This window comes from Tripterygium wilfordii, chromosome 7, assembly GCF_013401445.1.
Source record: "Tripterygium wilfordii isolate XIE 37 chromosome 7, ASM1340144v1, whole genome shotgun sequence".
Classification (NCBI taxonomy): Eukaryota; Viridiplantae; Streptophyta; class Magnoliopsida; order Celastrales; family Celastraceae; genus Tripterygium; species Tripterygium wilfordii.
Window position 1 is genome coordinate 15,498,389 of NC_052238.1, and position 16,648 is coordinate 15,515,036.

Genomic DNA, 16,648 nt, shown 5'->3' on the forward strand with positions numbered 1-16,648 from the left:
GAGTTGGTATATTTGACTGTATGGCACTTCATGAGTTCCTCCCACTTGCAACAAAAGGAACCAGAATATCTTCTTCTAGATTTTACAACACAATTGGATTTATTTTATTTTGGGTTCAATTATTAAAGTTTTCAGATTTTGATTTGGGTAGCAACTGGGTGTTCCCATAGCTCCACTTATAGACCTATTGATATGCACATATTTGATCCTATTTTTGTGTATATTTCTATATTCGTTCTTGGTATTTTTTTGATGGAATTGGGTTGATATTACATGAATTATTTATGTTTTTATTGTAGGAGAGCCGACGTAAAATTATGAAGTGGAAAGATACGAAGTTGGATGAAATTGCATCAAGAGATGAGCAATATTGAAGTTACGAGTCTGTTTGTTCATAAGTTCAATTCTTGCGGTGAGGTGAGTTCATAAACTGTAGTAAGGTGAGTTGAATATCAATGAAACAAGTGTTTGACATGTTACTATAAACAAACATAGCGGAATGAGGTGTTGTGTGTAGTTTTGTGTTTGGAAGAATGAAACTGTGGTGATGTCAATTCAATTCTATTCTAAATTCTGATGTAACTTCTATTTTTTTGAATATTAATTAATTTTATAAAATATAAATTATTATTGTCGTTAATATCATTATTGAATATTAACACAACTATATTTAGCATAATTAGAATAGGTACATAGTAGAAACTAAACCCCTAATAAATTAAATAATAATTTAACAAAAATTAAATTTCCAACAACTTACTATAATCATATTACGTAAAATTGTCGTCTCAATATCTTCTTCAAGTTGAAAGATTCCCCAACCTCAACATCCATCATTGACATGATTGTCTTATCTGTAATGCAGATAGATTCGTCGCTTTCACCCTCAATTACATGCATTCAAATGAAATTGTGAAGAGCTATATATGCAACCACAATCTTCACTTGAATCGAGTGAGGATATGGGAACATCCTCAATGGCACAATTATTATTTTTTTTAATAAACCAAATGTACGCTCAATTACACTTATTTTTTTTGTAGTTGATGATGACCTGTTGATTTATGAAACTGGGCCGTGTAGAATTGGCCCATATATGTGTAATTGTCACAACAATCTTGCTGAGAAAGCCTCTACCCAATGAATGATTTAGGTCCTTGATACACGTGGCATTCCTTTTATTTGCTTGATCGCCAGCTGTTATATGATTCTTTCTGTTGCTGACATGTCAGCTTGCAGTGTTGACCAGCTGTCCAGCTTATTCTTGGGTGGATGGGGTTTGATACTTTGATGTACTTTATCTACAATGTCAATAATTTTTTTTAAAAAAATAGTTAATGTTTTTTTGATTGTGTTACAAGGGGTGTCTCCTCACAAAAGGGTCATAATGACCGGACTCGTCGGGTGATTCTTTATCAAAACCACAGGTCTCCGTAAATTCGTAAAACCATGTATGGAGACTAACACTTGTCCAGTGTCGCAAGGTCAAGGAAGTTGATGATTTGATGATAAGGGAGCTGGTGATTGAGGCCCTCGTGAATGACGGACATAAAACGGTCCCGAGGTAACAAAATTCTTTATCGGGCAAGTTTTGACCTACACGAAAGACATAACGATCTGGGTACTGTCTTGAAAAGAGGCTCGGTGAAATAGACATGTCTGCGAAGATGTGGACTACCTACACCTGAACAGAAAGACAGATTCCCTATTAAGTAGAGGGCGAAGAAGGCCTCCTTCGCGGGGGAGGGAGCAAGCCATCAGTGAGATACAAACTCTGTTTTAAGTATTTAACTACAGGCTACTGGATACCCCGGGCACGCCTTATCTTCATTCCAGCAAAGCAATTAAGAGTTCAAACACAGAAATTTTATGCCCAAAAGGAATAGAAAAGAAATAAAAACTCAACAATGACACAAACAATTAAACAAAAAACAAACATTCTTTGATCCAAAATTAGATGTTTCATAGCATTGATGGAGTGTTTGCAGCAATTAACAAAGGGGAGGCATTTAGGAGAAGAAAATGTAGTCCAAAATCAAGAACATAAAAAGGTTACTTAAATCACCTTAGACCCTCAGGTATGCCGAACTAAAGGATTCACGATCACAACAACCATCAGCAAAAGCTAAAAACTATATCCAACCATCAAATTTTCTTTGACTTGTATATAAGGCCCAGTCAATTTATGCCTCCAGAAGCACAGCCTGAAACCATCAAGAAAATAAGTCTCAGAGATTCTTGACAACTAGAGCAGTGTAAAGATAATTCTGACTTGATAAAACTCGAAATGCAATCGTGATGGATAAAGAAAGATGAGTTTCTTTAATTATTAGCCACCGTCGCCTTTTCTTTGGATACCACATCCCACATTGTATCTTGAGTAGACACATTAAAGCACAAAACCCTACAAGTGCACCATTTGATAGTCCTATGAGGTATGCCTCCATGGTTAAGACATAGTGACGTCTATACACTAAAAACAATATGAATTGAAAGGCAGAAAGCACCTGCATTTCAATGTTTTCACTACACATATCACAGACTTTTTATGTCCCCAGATATATAAATATTATGCAGGCAATAAAGCAAATTTATCTAGACAAATTAACGCACAAAACTTAACAGGGGCAAAACAGGGGCAGTAGCATTCAGAAACATAAGATTATCATCTGTGGAACTGTGTGTATCATATATACTTGCCTTAAAACTATGAGCAAATAGTTCTGAGACGGTCACCAGAGTCTCTGAGTCTAATGAACTCATGAAAGCTCTATACAGCCATCTTCATTTCGATTTTCTCATGAGGATCATATCCTACAAGTTTGAAATCAGCTGCCACAAAAGAATCTATATTCTTCTTGTCTGGATTGATTTTCAAAATCTGCATTGATCAACAGTTAAGTGTCAAATGGCGCAAATGTAAGCAGAACTGAAAGAAAAAGAAAGATCACAGGAAAAAAATGGTCCCCAACCCAAAAGTTGGCTTCGCAATGGGTTCATGACTTGATCAAAATGGAGTATATTTCGCATGTATTATACATACTGGAAAAGGCCTAGGAAGTTTCTGAAGCTGCTCCTGTAAAGGCCTGACATGAGTGCGATAGACATGAGTATCGCCCATTACATGGATAAAATCACCAGGAATGAGGTCTGCACATGATAATAGATAATTGAAACAATTTCTGAAGCACAAAATGACAATTCCAAGTAGATCAAAAGTCAATACACTAATCCAAGTATAGGAAAACTATACATGTGGGAGGATATCCCTTTGCCTCCTCAGTCTACACAACTTTCTAGAGCTAAAGGTACTCTTACAGTTCTAATACTTGACCAATTTGCACGTCAAAAGTGACTTTTAGGGAAATTTGTGCCATCACGGTAGAAAGAGTACCATAATGTAAAACAACATAGTATGAAGAGTATTCAGTGCCAACTTCACTCTTTTCTTATTTTTATTTTTAAGTTGTTATACGATTATTTTTGAGAGATGGAGGAATCAAACCTAGCACCTCGTGCAAGAGACAAGGAGCACACATATTCATTTCCTACCCAAAGTTAGTCCTTCATTCTATGCATTTTCCCAACGCAAACTATGTCCTAACTCCTAAGAAAGAAATAATAGGAAAATTGGGCCCCTCGGTCAACACAGAAAACCATAAAATAGCTGGTGCAACATCTAGAACTTGAAAAGGCTCCTGGGGAAGGGATTGGTTGAATGGCTTAATAGCAATGCTGATGCATCTTTCTGGAATTCAGTCTTATCATCCCTACTGCAGCATAAAACTTATTGTTGGTTGTTCTGGAGGAGCATACCGCATACATGAGCAATCATGCATGTCAGGAGAGCATATGACGCAATGTTAAAAGGCACACCCAGACCCATGTCAGCAGACCGCTGATACATTTGACATGATAATTCGCCATTGGCTACGTAGAACTGGAAAAGCGAAATAATGAAGAAGAGGTTAGGATTTACAAATCACTAAACAAAAGTAACAGAATAAACACAACTACAACAAGCCAATACTAACTTGCGCAAACATGTGGCAAGGAGGAAGTGCCATCAATTTAAGATCCAACGGATTCCAAGCCGAGAGTATAATCCTCCGATCATCCGGTTTGTTTCTTATTTTCTCAATAACATCTAATAACTGGTCAAATCCTTGGCCAGTATAGTCAGAATGCATGTCAGTGTACCTGTAGAATGCAAGATGTAAACAAAAAGGCTATCTGGAAAATTATCTATCAACAAACATGAACTGGAGGCTTGTGGTTAGATATATATATCTAGCAACCTGGCACCAAAGTGTCTCCACTGGAAACCATATACAGGACCTAGGTCACCCTCCTCCCTATCAGTTAACCCAACACTGAAACCATTCGTTACAAATAAGTTAGAAAAGCATGACAGTGGCATTTAGAGCGCTAAAGACATGAAAAGAAACAGCCAGTTTCTTGCCTATCAAGGTAGTCTCTAGATGCATTGCCATCCCATATATGAATGCCCTTTTGCTGAAGGACCTGTTATTGATAGCAACTATTTAAAATAAAAACCTTTTTCATCCCACTACAGCAGAAAACCAAAAAGATAAGGAAATATCTGGAGGGTGATACAGCCATCTTATGAAAATGCAACCATTTCACGCGGTTTACCATATGCACAGAGGAGGTTATATATTGCCTGAGTAAAGTATATTCTACGAAAAAATTTGACACGGGAGCTTAAACTAAAGTAATGGATTTTGTATGCACCAGGATAATATTTTTTTCAGCTCTTCTACATACGACTCCCCACATTTACTTGTTTTTGTACGCATCAGGATAATCTTTTTTTCAGCTCTCCTGCATAGTACTCCCCAAATTTATGCCATTTTGTCTGCACATAATACATTCTACTAACAACTAATGAGGGGGCGTATTAATTATAAAGGTTAAGAAGGGGACAAGCCTTTGCATGGGGGAATGTTCAATTGACTGAATAAATTATATTAAGGAAATAAATTTTTGCCTAACCACCACGCCCATCAGATAGGGGACAGGCATACGTCAGAATGGACTCCACACTAGAAAAATAAATAAAATTGACATTACTCAAATGGGATAATGTAAGCCAGCAAGATCGATCCTGTACCTGAGAACTATAGAATTCATGCCACATTCTAAAGAAATATGGAAAATAATTTAATGCTAGTGGTGCATATTCACCAATAATGTGCCCCTCATTCACTTGTGAACAGCATTATCAATGAGCCTAGATTCTTTGCACATACTTTTGTCATCAAAACACACAACAAACAAATTCCTTCATGGTGCTGCATATCTTGTTATCTTAGTGGGGGAAGTGAATTTCATCAAAAATCACAAGTATGTACCCCCGACTGTCTAAATATACAGAGCAAACATTACCTTGGCATTAGTTGAGCCACTAATGAACCACAATAGTTCTTCAACAACACCTCGCCAAAACACTTTCTGTGGACCAAAAATGATGACAATGTACATCAACATCAATAACTAAAACATTAAAATATCCCTCAAATTGGCCCTGTGATAAAGAAGGCGCACTAGCTGATTAAAAGTGCTAATAACATACAACGCGATACATAAAAAATTCGATTATGCACTCTGACTACTTAAAAACTAGTTCAAACAATATGAAAAGGTTGAACATATATATAGAGGCGAAAAAAGTTGCACATACCTTGGTTGTTATAAGTGGAAAAGTTCTGCGTAAATTGAATCGCATCTGTGAAGGAAATAGAAAGGGAGATCAAATGCACACCATCAGCATATGAAAAATATATCATTTCTGAAATACGAACAAGCCACTAATCAACCTAAGCTTTTTATTACCTGGCAACCAAACTTTGATAAAGTTCCAGTTCCAGTCCTATCGTCCTTCAGAGTGCCCTCTGAGATGATGTCTTCCACGAGGCTTAAATACAAGTACTCCTCATGCCTGTCAAAAATCATCTTGGGCAGGAAGGAGAACTTCTTTACCTCAAACTTACTAGAATCTGAGTTAGTATTAAAGGTCAGATCATTGTTCTGACTAAAGGATTCGACCGCAGAACTCCTCACACGAACATAAGTTGTAAACCAATACCGAATGTCGTTCTCCAAGACAGGGAAGGATGAGTACCAGGGCTGAAATACGGAGGAATCAATAGTAGGAATAAAAGTGTCACAATTGATGTTTGTCTGAATTTCAGTAACATGAATGGCATCACATTGAGGCGCATTCAAAGCATCCCTGTATAGAAAAAGGGATTAATAAAGAAAAAAGAAAAAAAAAATTCTAAGCAAAGTAATGAGCAGCAAGTACAGACCTTAGAATTTGGCCACCTCCTATGACAAAAACTTTCTCAATGGACAAACAATATGGAGGTGCAGCTAGCAATTCCAATGCCGAAGCAAAGCTTCCACATATCACAACATTCTCAGCAGTAGCAATATCGAAACTTCCAGAACGCGTCAGAACAACATTAAGGCGACCAGGCAGAGGTCGATGTTGAAGGGGAATGCTTTCCCATGTTTTCCTACCCATAATAACAGCGTTCTTTTTTCCAGAATCTGATGCAGTCATGGTTATATTCTTAAAAAATTTGAGATCAGAAGGTAATCTCCAAGGCAGTTTCCCATCCTTCCCAATACCCCTATCTCTGGTTGAGGCCACAACAACTTGGTAAGTCCTCTGTGGATCAGGGAGTGTATTAACATTGCCATTGGAGAGGATTGTGGTGGAGTCACCCGACATTATCGAATTAAAAGTGTGATAGAATTTTAAAGGTGATGTCTGAAAATGACGACCGCACAGCCGACTTCTTTGTAAATGCCGCAGAACCTAGAAACCATCATGAAAATAGATGTCAAAATCACCAGAGTCGCAAAGGAGATGCACCATTAGCATTGAGGTACAAAAAAGCATAATTTTTTGAATGCAATTCAATACAAAACTAACTACAACGCTGCAATTTCGAAAAAGCCCCATGAAAGTCAAAAGCTGAAGACTACCAAAATTAAATGCATTACAGTTGAAAATAAACTTGAACCACCATGAATCCCATCAAACTAGTTTTCTTCCAAAAACCATAGGATGCAAAAGGAAAGCAACATTGTTACAATTGGCACATAAATCAGAGAATCTACAGAAGTCAAAGAGCAGCATGTAAGTAATCATCCTGTTCAACGGCATAATACATATGAGCTTAGCAGAGTCGGTAAAATAAATTCCATTCTTTCAATTGCCTCCGTCCTTCCATTCCTACATGACTGAACCAATCGGTATGTGGGAGATATCATCAGCTCCTCAAGCAGTCGTTACAACCCGTCGAGAGACTCCAATCATCCACTCCAACACAAAAAAAGACAAGCATTCTCTCAATTTTGACACAATTTCTAAGCAATTCTGTCAAATAGAATCACAATAATGAACAAACTAATCCGCTCCTATCTCAAAAAAAAGTTAAACAAAAACTCAGTCGCTAATCGAACAAAATTAAAGACCACAGAAACTAAAAGAACGCAAGAGACGAGTAAGTAACCAACCGATCTGAGACCAAAACGCAAAATCTTGAATCTTCGACACCGATAAGAATCCAGAGTGAAGTAAAGCTGAAACAAAAGAGAGAATGTTAGGGTTTTGAAGAAGAAACGTGACAGGATTTTCGGTTACGGTCGTCAAAGAGACGAACAAATAGAGATTGAGACAGAATGCGCGAAAAAACAGTGAGCTAAAACCACTTTCTCTTGCTTTCCATCACTTTCACTCACCGTGCTGTTTGCTTTGTGAGATGAAAGCAAGAAAACTAAAAATAAAGAAACTAAGAGGGAAGGAAAGAGCATGGAAGGGAATTTTGTAAAAATGACCCTCTCAAAAAGTCAAACCAGAGAAATGACCCACTTTTTTATAAACCACAAAAATGACCTAGTTTTATATTGCAAAGACCAAATTATCCTTAGAAAACATAACCCACCCTTTGGCTTTTCCCCTTCCCACGAAAACCCACTTCTTTCAAACTCATTTTGCTCGACGGGCTGCTCGACGATTACCGTACAACTTCCGATCATCAGTTTTTGGCAACAGATAAGAGATTTTTCCCCCTCTGAGGTTAGTATCTTACTGGCTCAGTTTTCTGCCTAACATATACTCGATTTTAACTTGGTATTACATGAAAAGGTTTGCATTTTGGTACATACCTATGGCCGGCTTGGGTTTTTGGTGAAACTCTGTTTAATTGGGTGACATTGTGGGTGAAGTCTTGGGTTTTTGGTGGTGCTTGCATGCAGGTGGTCGGACATTATCTGTGTTCCAGTATTCTTAACTTTGTAGTCGAGCATGTATGTTCTGTAGTCGAGCATAATTATTGTGTAGGTCGAGCATTAGTCGAGCAGTTTTATTTCGGTCGGGCATTATGAGTGTTCCAGTTTTCTTAACTTTGTAGTCGAGCATAGCATAACTGTTATAGTCGAGCTTAATTGTTGTGTAGGTCGAGCATTAGTTGAGCAGTTTTATTTAGGGTCGGGCATTATGTGTGTTCCAGTATTCTTAACTTTGTAGTCGAGCATAGCATAATTGTTGTAGTCGGGCTTAATTGTTGTGTAGGTCGAGCATTAGTCGAGCATAGCAGAATTGTTGTAGTCGAGCATTGTTGTTGTAGTCGAGCATTTAATGTTGTTAATTTGATGTGGTCGAGCATTTTATGAAACTGTGGTCGAGCATATTTATTTTTGTGGTCGAGCAAATGTGTTTTTTTGGTCGAGTATGATGATTGAAGTGAATATTAATTTGGTTATTGTATTTCTTTTCAGATAGACAATTTTTCAAAGAAATGGATTACATGATTGAAATGAAAAATCATTTCCCAGGTAAGGTTAGTGTTTTTTCAAATATATCTGAATCCATAAGCAAAATCAAAAGGAAGCTTAGTGAGGATCAACTGGAGATGTTTAGGAGAACATGCTTTGGCATGTTTCTGGATGTGGGGCACATGAATTTCTCTGGCCAGTTGGTACATCAAGCTTTACTACGACAAGTTGTAAACTCTGCTAAAGAAGAATCTGGTGTGATATTATTCAGGTTCAAATTTGCTGGAAAGAGGGCAACATTTTCTATTGCTGAATTTGCTCTTATCACTGGTTTGTTATGTGGTGATGTCCCTCCCCTGTCTAGCTTGATTGACACTTCTATGCATAGGATTAGGGACTTGTATTTTGATGGAAATAAGAGCATTGGTAGAAATAAGTTAGATGAAGTTTTCATGAGTTGTGATCCTGAACCTGGAAAGGAAGAAGATGTGTTGAAGCTAGCTCTGGTATATTTTTTGGAGTCTGTTTTACTGCCTAGGGAGCGTAGTAGGAACATAGATATTCAGTGGTTGCAATTGGTTGATAATGTTAATGTATTTAATAAGTATCCATGGGGATCTGTGAGCTACGCACGTACTGCAAAGTCTCTTGCATCTGTCATGGTAGGTCGTGCTGAAAAATTTAAAAAAAGATCGACAAAGATGGAAAAGTACAGCATATATGGATTCCCGCTAGTACTTCAGGTAGTACTTAAATTATTTTGAAACAAGTTTATGCTTTGTGTTGTGAATATATCTTTGAAAAATAATGTTGTTTGCAGATATGGCTTTATGAAGCGGTGCCGCGCATCGGTATGTCTTATGCAAATGTGAGGGAAGAAAACCGGTTTCCCCGAATATTGAACTGGAGCAGCACTGCCACTCCAGAATCTAATGCTATTGTCTCCAATATTTTTGATATGAAAAAGGTATATATTGCATGGTATATATTGCATGATATATATATATATTAATGTTTTCCATGCTTATTTGTTACAGCTAGAAGTGCATGATACGCTTGTCCCTACTGATTTAGAGTTAGGGCAGGAATATTTGAGTAGTATTGGGAGCCCCAAGTTAAAGGAGACGACCAATGTTGTGGGGAGCTCCAAGACAAAGAAGAAGAGCTCAAAGAAGAAGAGCAATGTAGCGGATGAGGGCAATGTTGCGGTGGATGCGTTTGAGAATTTGTTTGGAGATGAGGACAATAATCGCCACAACCCTGAGATTGAGCGGGAGGATGATCCAATGGGAAGAGTAAGTTTATTCTTTGTTTTTTATGTTTTTTTTTTGGTCGGACATTAATTCTTTGTTTTGTTCTTAGATTAATTCATTTGTTCACATTTTTTTCATTGTGCAGGTTATTGAGAAGTTATTTGGGATGGAGAAGTTGTTGATTGAGCAGAAAAAAATAAATAGGTTGTTGAGGAATGAGGTTACAACTTATTTTGATGCATTTTTCCAGTCTGTGGAGGATAATATGAAGACAGTAGTGGAATTTAGAATAGGAACTAACATGGAGGTGGATGATGAGGTTCTAAGTGATGAGATTGAACCTCAAAACAAGGGGTTGGAGAATAAGGAGAATGATACGAAGGAGGAGGAGGATAAGGTGGAGGAAAATGAGGAAAAGGTGGAGAATGAGGAGAAGGAGGATGATGTAGTTCAAGTAAAAGAGAATAAGGAGAAGGAGCCGGAGCCAGAGCCGGAGCCGGAGCAGGAGCAGGAGCCGGAGCAGGAGCAGGAGCAGGAGCAGGAGGAGGTGGAGGAGGAGAAGGTGGAGAAGGAAGAAGTTGGAGTTCAAGTAAAAGAGAATGAGGAGAAGGATGAGAATAAGGAGGAGGAGGAGGAGGAGGAGGAGGTGGAGGAGGAGGAGGTGGAGAAGGAAAAAGCTGGAGTTCAAATAAAGGAGAATGAGAAGAAGGAGGAAAAGGATGAGAATGAGGAGGTTATAGTTGGAAGAAATGATGCGGAGTTGCCAAGTATGGAGCTGGAAGCTGTGGATGAACTATTAGAGCTTTCAAAGCATCGGTTTACACCAGAGAAGATAAACAAGGACTCTGAAGGAGTGGAGGAGATTAGAGAGTCTCAGTTTCCCACGGCTACACCAGGTGGGACACGCAAGTATACCAGAAATAAGAATAAGCGTGCGAAGAGGCCTGGACCACAAACAAAAACACCATTTACCTCCCCCAGCTTCAAGAGGAGGAAACTTATGGTGGAAAATGAGACAGTTAATCCATTGACAGACGCTCCAATATTACAGTTGAAGCGAGCGTATCCAAAGGAATGGACACGCGATTTACTTGCTTTTATGAAAGACAATACACTTGAAAGTAAGTTGATAAGTTGGGAGCCATGTCAAGTAGACAAGAATTGGTTTGTGGATGCCATCAGACCAGAAACCTGGTTATCGGACAAGGTAATTATTATGTACTGAAAATTTTTATTTTGAAAAGATATATGATGAAAATTTCTTTAACATATTCATAATCTTTATGTAGCACCTTGATGTGGCAATGTACCATATTCGTAGAAGGATTGCCAATAACCCTGAAGTTTTTAAGAAGAAGTCTGCAGTGCTCGACAGTTTTTTCTTTGTAAGTATATTTCCAACTAGTTAGACCATAACTTTTGTAAAGTATATCAATAGCTACTTTAACCTATTACAAACTGAACAGGTCCGGGTTACGCAGGCTTTCATACTTTTCAATGAAAGCAAGGATTGTACTTGGGACAATGATAATCTGATTTTGGACTATGTAATAGGAGAAAGTCCAGTGAAATCTGTGTCTTGGTCTAACGTAGACTACGTTTACTTCCCTGCCAACTTCAACAATGCACATTGGGTGGCTGTAGAGATGATCTTGGGGGAAAGACAGATTAACGTGTATGACTCACTTACAAGCTGCACAAAAATTCCAAAATTTAATGAATTAATGCAGCCCTTGAAGTTGATGATGCCATACATATTAAGAGCAGCTGCGATAAATGATGAAAATCTCTCTCCCTGGAAACTTAAAAGGGTACCATCCTGCCCTCAACAAAATAATGGGTAAGTTAAGTTCAAATTCTGTGTGTAATTGTAGTCCATGTTACATGAGTTAGTTAGGACATTAACATATTTTTTTATGACAGAGGAGATTGTGGCATGTTCACCATCAAGTTCATTGAAGTATTAACTGCAAGCATGCCAGTTAGTCTGATAACTCAAGAGGACATGGTATTCTACAGGAAAAAGTTCACTATGGAGGCATGGGGTGGAGAATTTTTAATGTAAATATGCTTTATATTCATGGTCAAGCAACTTTTTTTGTCAGTCGAGCATGTATATTTTGCCAGTTTTTGTGAATAATATATGAAAAAGTCTGATTTTAATGTAGTCGAGCTTACATTTACTTAGTCGAGCATGTATGTTATGTAGTCGAGCATGTATTGTCTTAGTCGAGCATTTGTTTTCTTTAGTCGATCATTTGTTTTCTTTAGTTGAGCATTTTTTAAAGTAGTCGAGCTTATATGTTCTATAGTCGAGCATATGATCTTTAGTCGAGCATTTGTTTCTATAGTCGAGCATTTTTATGTAGTCGAGCATTTGTTTTCTTTAGTCGAGCATTGATGTTCTGTAGTCGAGCATCTGTTTTCTTTAGTCGAGCATGTATTTTCTTAGTCAAGCATTTGTTCACACCTGCCCAGTTAACATGCACGAACTTATTCAATAAAAAACACGCACAAACCTGTACAATTACATACTTATACTTATTGAGAAGTGAATAAAATGAAGTCATAAATATGGAGTTTTTATTATCAAAGCAAGAAATATAAAATACATTATGTTACATAGAAATTATTAAATTCTTCATGTTGGATGCAACGATATTGGCTCCTTGCAAGTTTGACGATTATGTCCACGTTGCTTACATCGTCCACAAAGTCTAACTGCCACTGTTTCACCAGCTGATGGTATTCTTCGCTCTCTTGGTCTCCCTCCCGATCTTCTTGTATCTGGCGGCAATAAAACTCTATCTCGGCTTGCTATGCGTTGATTTTCAAGAGATACTGTGTATATTGGTTCTGCATAAGCCACCATAATAGCTTCATTGGTGTAATACCGTGAACACAAAGAATGTACAGTGACATTTCTAAATCGGCAAGCAGCCAATGCATGAACGCACGGCAATTGTTGCATTTGAAACTTCCTGCACGTGCATGTTCTGTCATGAAAGTTCACCTCGCCATCTCCGAAGCCATCTCGTACATAGAACTCGATATGACTTATTGGTTCAACCAACATACGTGAAGCCCTTTCATTCCGCTTTGTCATTTTTTTCTCAACCTTCTTGCACAATTGGGACGTTATGGATGCCGCTTTTGTACGACGCTCATGAAACCACCTTTGAATTAAGGATCTCAATTGCTCAACCAACGTTGTTATTGGAAGACCCCGCACATCACGTAGTGCAGCATTCATACTTTCTGCAATGTTGGTAGTGAGTATACTGTACCTATATCCGGGAAAATGTGCACGAGACCACTTATCGAATCCGGCATCCTCTAGATATTTATATGCCTTGCCACCTTCAAAACCACGGATCTGTGTCATTAGATGTTCAAAATCTGAAATACGGTAAGCCTTTGCTGCCTTGAAATATATGGGAAACACGGCATCATCAATTTTTTTGGCCTTCATGTTCTGTTTGATATGGTGCATGCAGTGCCCATGATAAGATTCCGGAAATACAAGTGAAACACCTCTCTCAATACTTTTATGCCTATCCGATATCAATGATAGTTCCGAGAAATCTTCAAGTGCAAGTGCAACTCGCAGTTTCTCGAAAAACCATTCCCAAGATGCATTATTCTCGGAATCTCCAACCCCAAAAGCCACTGGATAAATTTTCTTGTTGCCATCTTGAGCAGCGGCAACAAAGAGCGTGCCCATGTACTTGCCCTTTAGGTGAGTACCATCAACGGCGATGACAGGTCGCATTGCACTCCGAAATCCTCTTAACGAAGCACCGAGAGCCATGAAAAAATATTTAAACCTTTTCTCGTGATCGGACTCTATATAAGTTATCGTACCAGGATTATTCTTCTCTAACTCGGAACAATAGTGTGGCAAGTAAGAAAAGGAATCTTCAGGCGTTCCTCGCACTGATTCCAAGGCAGCTTCCCTAGCCCTCCAAGCTTTATCATAGCTAATATTAACACCAAATTCCTGCCGCACATCCTGTATTATGTCTTTTGGTCGGTAAATACGACCAACACCATTATATTTTGACTTAATGCATTCTCCAATAACCTTTCCTGATGCTTGCATATGACTTCGATTAATAAAGTCCAAAGAGCATTTGTGATTGTCATTAAGCCTCGTCACCTTAAACAACTCCGAATCCTTGACTCTTATAGATCGCATACGCCACTCGCACCCTTTAGCAGCACATTGAATCATAAAAAGAGTTTTGGTCGACTTAATAACGCGAAATTGGAAGTTCTTGCTCATAGCATACATAGCAATATATTTTTGTAACTCTTTTTTATCTGAATAAATCTGCCCAATCGCAACTTTACCACCCCAATAGCTATTGCTACTATTACTCCCAACAAAGTTCGACGTACCAAGCGAATTTGAGCCAATGTTATTGTTGCTAGGAGGCCCATCCGCTAAGTTACCGCCCGCACATGGAGGCGGGTGTCGATGAAGTACCGAACTTTCAATCCCATTATTATCCACTTGAAAGTCATCAACCTCAATATTTTCTTGATAGTCATCAGCCCCATCATCAATATCTGCATTATCTTTATCGTATCGACTAAAACCACATTCATTAAAACCCATGCATCCGGCTTGAGGACTAATCGGATAGTTGTCAAAATCAACATGTAAAGGTAATTCACTGCCACACTGTCGCGACTGCTGCGTATTAGGAACAAAGCCCACATCTTGTGAATGAAATTGTTCCCGCTGAGGAGGAATGAAACTTACATCTTGAGAAACAAACTCTCTCTGATGAATTGTTACACAAAGTGGAGTTCCAGGTCTTCGAGGATCATCATTTTGCCTAAGAAAGAATTGCAAGTCACGGTCGTTGCCTAGCACCATCGGTTCCATATCAAAATGTGTATTATAAGCAAATTTCATCAACAATTCACCAGCACTACGATCCACTTCAATCAACTCATATATCAAATCCACAAATTCCGCAAAAGAAATTGTTTCGGACACTATTACACCTTGGCTTTTCCCACCTTTGTATTTGCAAATCCCTCGACAAATTTCCCATTGGCCACCATAGAGGATCACAAAATCAATAGATGTCATTTCTGAAAATAACAAAAAATCATAAAAAAAAAGTATAATAAGTTGCTCGACCATAAAAACTTAAATGCTCGACCATAAACAACTTTGCTCGACCATAAAAACACAAATGCTCGACCATAAACAACTTTGCTCGACCAAAAACAACTTTGCTCGACCATAAACAACTTTGATCGACCATAAAAACACAAATGCTCGACCATAATACAACTTTACTCGACCATAAAACACAAATTCTCGACCATAAACAACTTTGTTCGACCATAAAAACACAAATTCTCGACCATAAACAACTTTGCTCGACCATGAAAACATAAATGCTCGACCATAAAAACACAAATGCTCGACTACATATATATTTGTTCGACTACAAACTCAATATGCTTAACTACACAGATGCTATGAGTAGATAATGTGTTCGTTCAGAACTTCACATGCACTTGAGAAACATATGGAACAAAATTACTCAGAATATAGATGTACTCGCTTGTCAAAAGTGATATGAAATGTTAACCACCGAACCTCTCTTCAGACTTGCGATAACGAAGATCACAAATAACTCAGAACCCGAACCTGATCTGGCTTTTTCGAGCTCTATAGAACAAATAAGATGATGAGAAATAGCCGATCGAGTGCAGATAAGATGATGACAAATAGCTGTTAAGAGGGTTATGTGTATTCTGGTATTGTGAGTGGAAGAAAGGATATTTCAACATTAGAGGTATTTGGGTCCAAAAAATTACAAGGTAGGTCATTTTTGCGGTTTATAAAAAAATGAGTCATTTCTCTGGTTTGACTTTTTGAGAAGGTCATTTTTACAAAATTCCCAGCATGGAAAGAAGAAAAACCAGAGACGCGCGTCGCGAGAAATCCAAAAGCACGATTGACGCGGGGTGCCGTTGAAGCGAGCACTGTGGAAGACGAAATCTTTATTAATTAATTTTTACTCTGTGCGTGTGAGTATTAGATAGTAGATACTCTTCTGATTACCGAAAATACCCCTGATTTTTACTTTAATTTACTAAACAACGTGTCACCAGCCAACATTACCACACGTGTATGCCATATAACGAAAGTAGTAAAATGTTCATTTCATGTGGATGAGTCATAATTCTTTTAGTTAGAATTTGATTATATTCCTCTCAAAAAGCATATTAAATCATGGTTGAAAATATGTTATTTAGTATTTTGGATACTCATAATGATAGAATATAATAGATTTTTTTTAAAAAAAAATTCTAAATCCTAAATTTTTTAGTTGAGAACGAGACTATACAAGTTTTATTAACGATTTGAACATTCAATATGGATATAAACTAAATGTCGTCAAGCTCACGCGCATAAAAATTCATAAATTCTAAACTCTCAAACCTAAATATTAAACAATAAATCCTAACTCTTAAACCCAAATATGCCATTTGCACAAAAATAAAAAATAATCACGATTTAACATTATTTTGGGAAGAAATATACCCGGTTCTAG

At 37.8% G+C, this 16,648-nt stretch overlaps 2 protein-coding genes across 5 annotated transcripts; one reads left to right on the forward strand and one right to left on the reverse strand.

The window, feature by feature from the left end:
- Positions 1 to 1,920: 1,920 nt before the first annotated feature.
- On the reverse strand, positions 1,921 to 16,079 carry LOC120002759 (bifunctional dihydrofolate reductase-thymidylate synthase-like). Of its 4 annotated transcripts, none has more exons than XM_038851563.1 (13): positions 16,014 to 16,079; positions 7,552 to 7,617; positions 6,333 to 6,847; positions 5,857 to 6,256; positions 5,705 to 5,749; positions 5,410 to 5,475; positions 4,463 to 4,524; positions 4,299 to 4,373; positions 4,035 to 4,200; positions 3,817 to 3,940; positions 3,044 to 3,150; positions 2,701 to 2,881; positions 1,921 to 2,204 (listed from the first exon to the last, which is right to left on the reverse strand). In XM_038851563.1, the coding sequence occupies exons 3-12, from the start codon at positions 6,758 to 6,760 to the stop codon at positions 2,771 to 2,773; spliced, it is 1,584 nt and encodes a 527-aa protein (XP_038707491.1). In that variant the 5' UTR covers positions 6,761 to 6,847; positions 7,552 to 7,617; positions 16,014 to 16,079; the 3' UTR covers positions 1,921 to 2,204; positions 2,701 to 2,770. The 4 variants fall into 4 exon arrangements, with proteins under 4 accessions (XP_038707491.1, XP_038707490.1, XP_038707488.1 ...); XM_038851562.1 differs by lacking the exon at positions 16,014 to 16,079 and adding an exon at positions 7,777 to 7,846; XM_038851560.1 differs by lacking the exon at positions 16,014 to 16,079 and adding an exon at positions 7,698 to 7,738.
- On the forward strand, positions 8,994 to 12,129 carry LOC120002649. The gene is made up of 8 exons (XM_038851410.1): positions 8,994 to 9,554; positions 9,632 to 9,778; positions 9,849 to 10,106; positions 10,210 to 10,518; positions 10,774 to 11,271; positions 11,354 to 11,449; positions 11,531 to 11,904; positions 11,988 to 12,129. The coding sequence occupies exons 1-8, from the start codon at positions 8,994 to 8,996 to the stop codon at positions 12,127 to 12,129; spliced, it is 2,385 nt and encodes a 794-aa protein (XP_038707338.1).
- Positions 16,080 to 16,648: the final 569 nt, after the last annotated feature.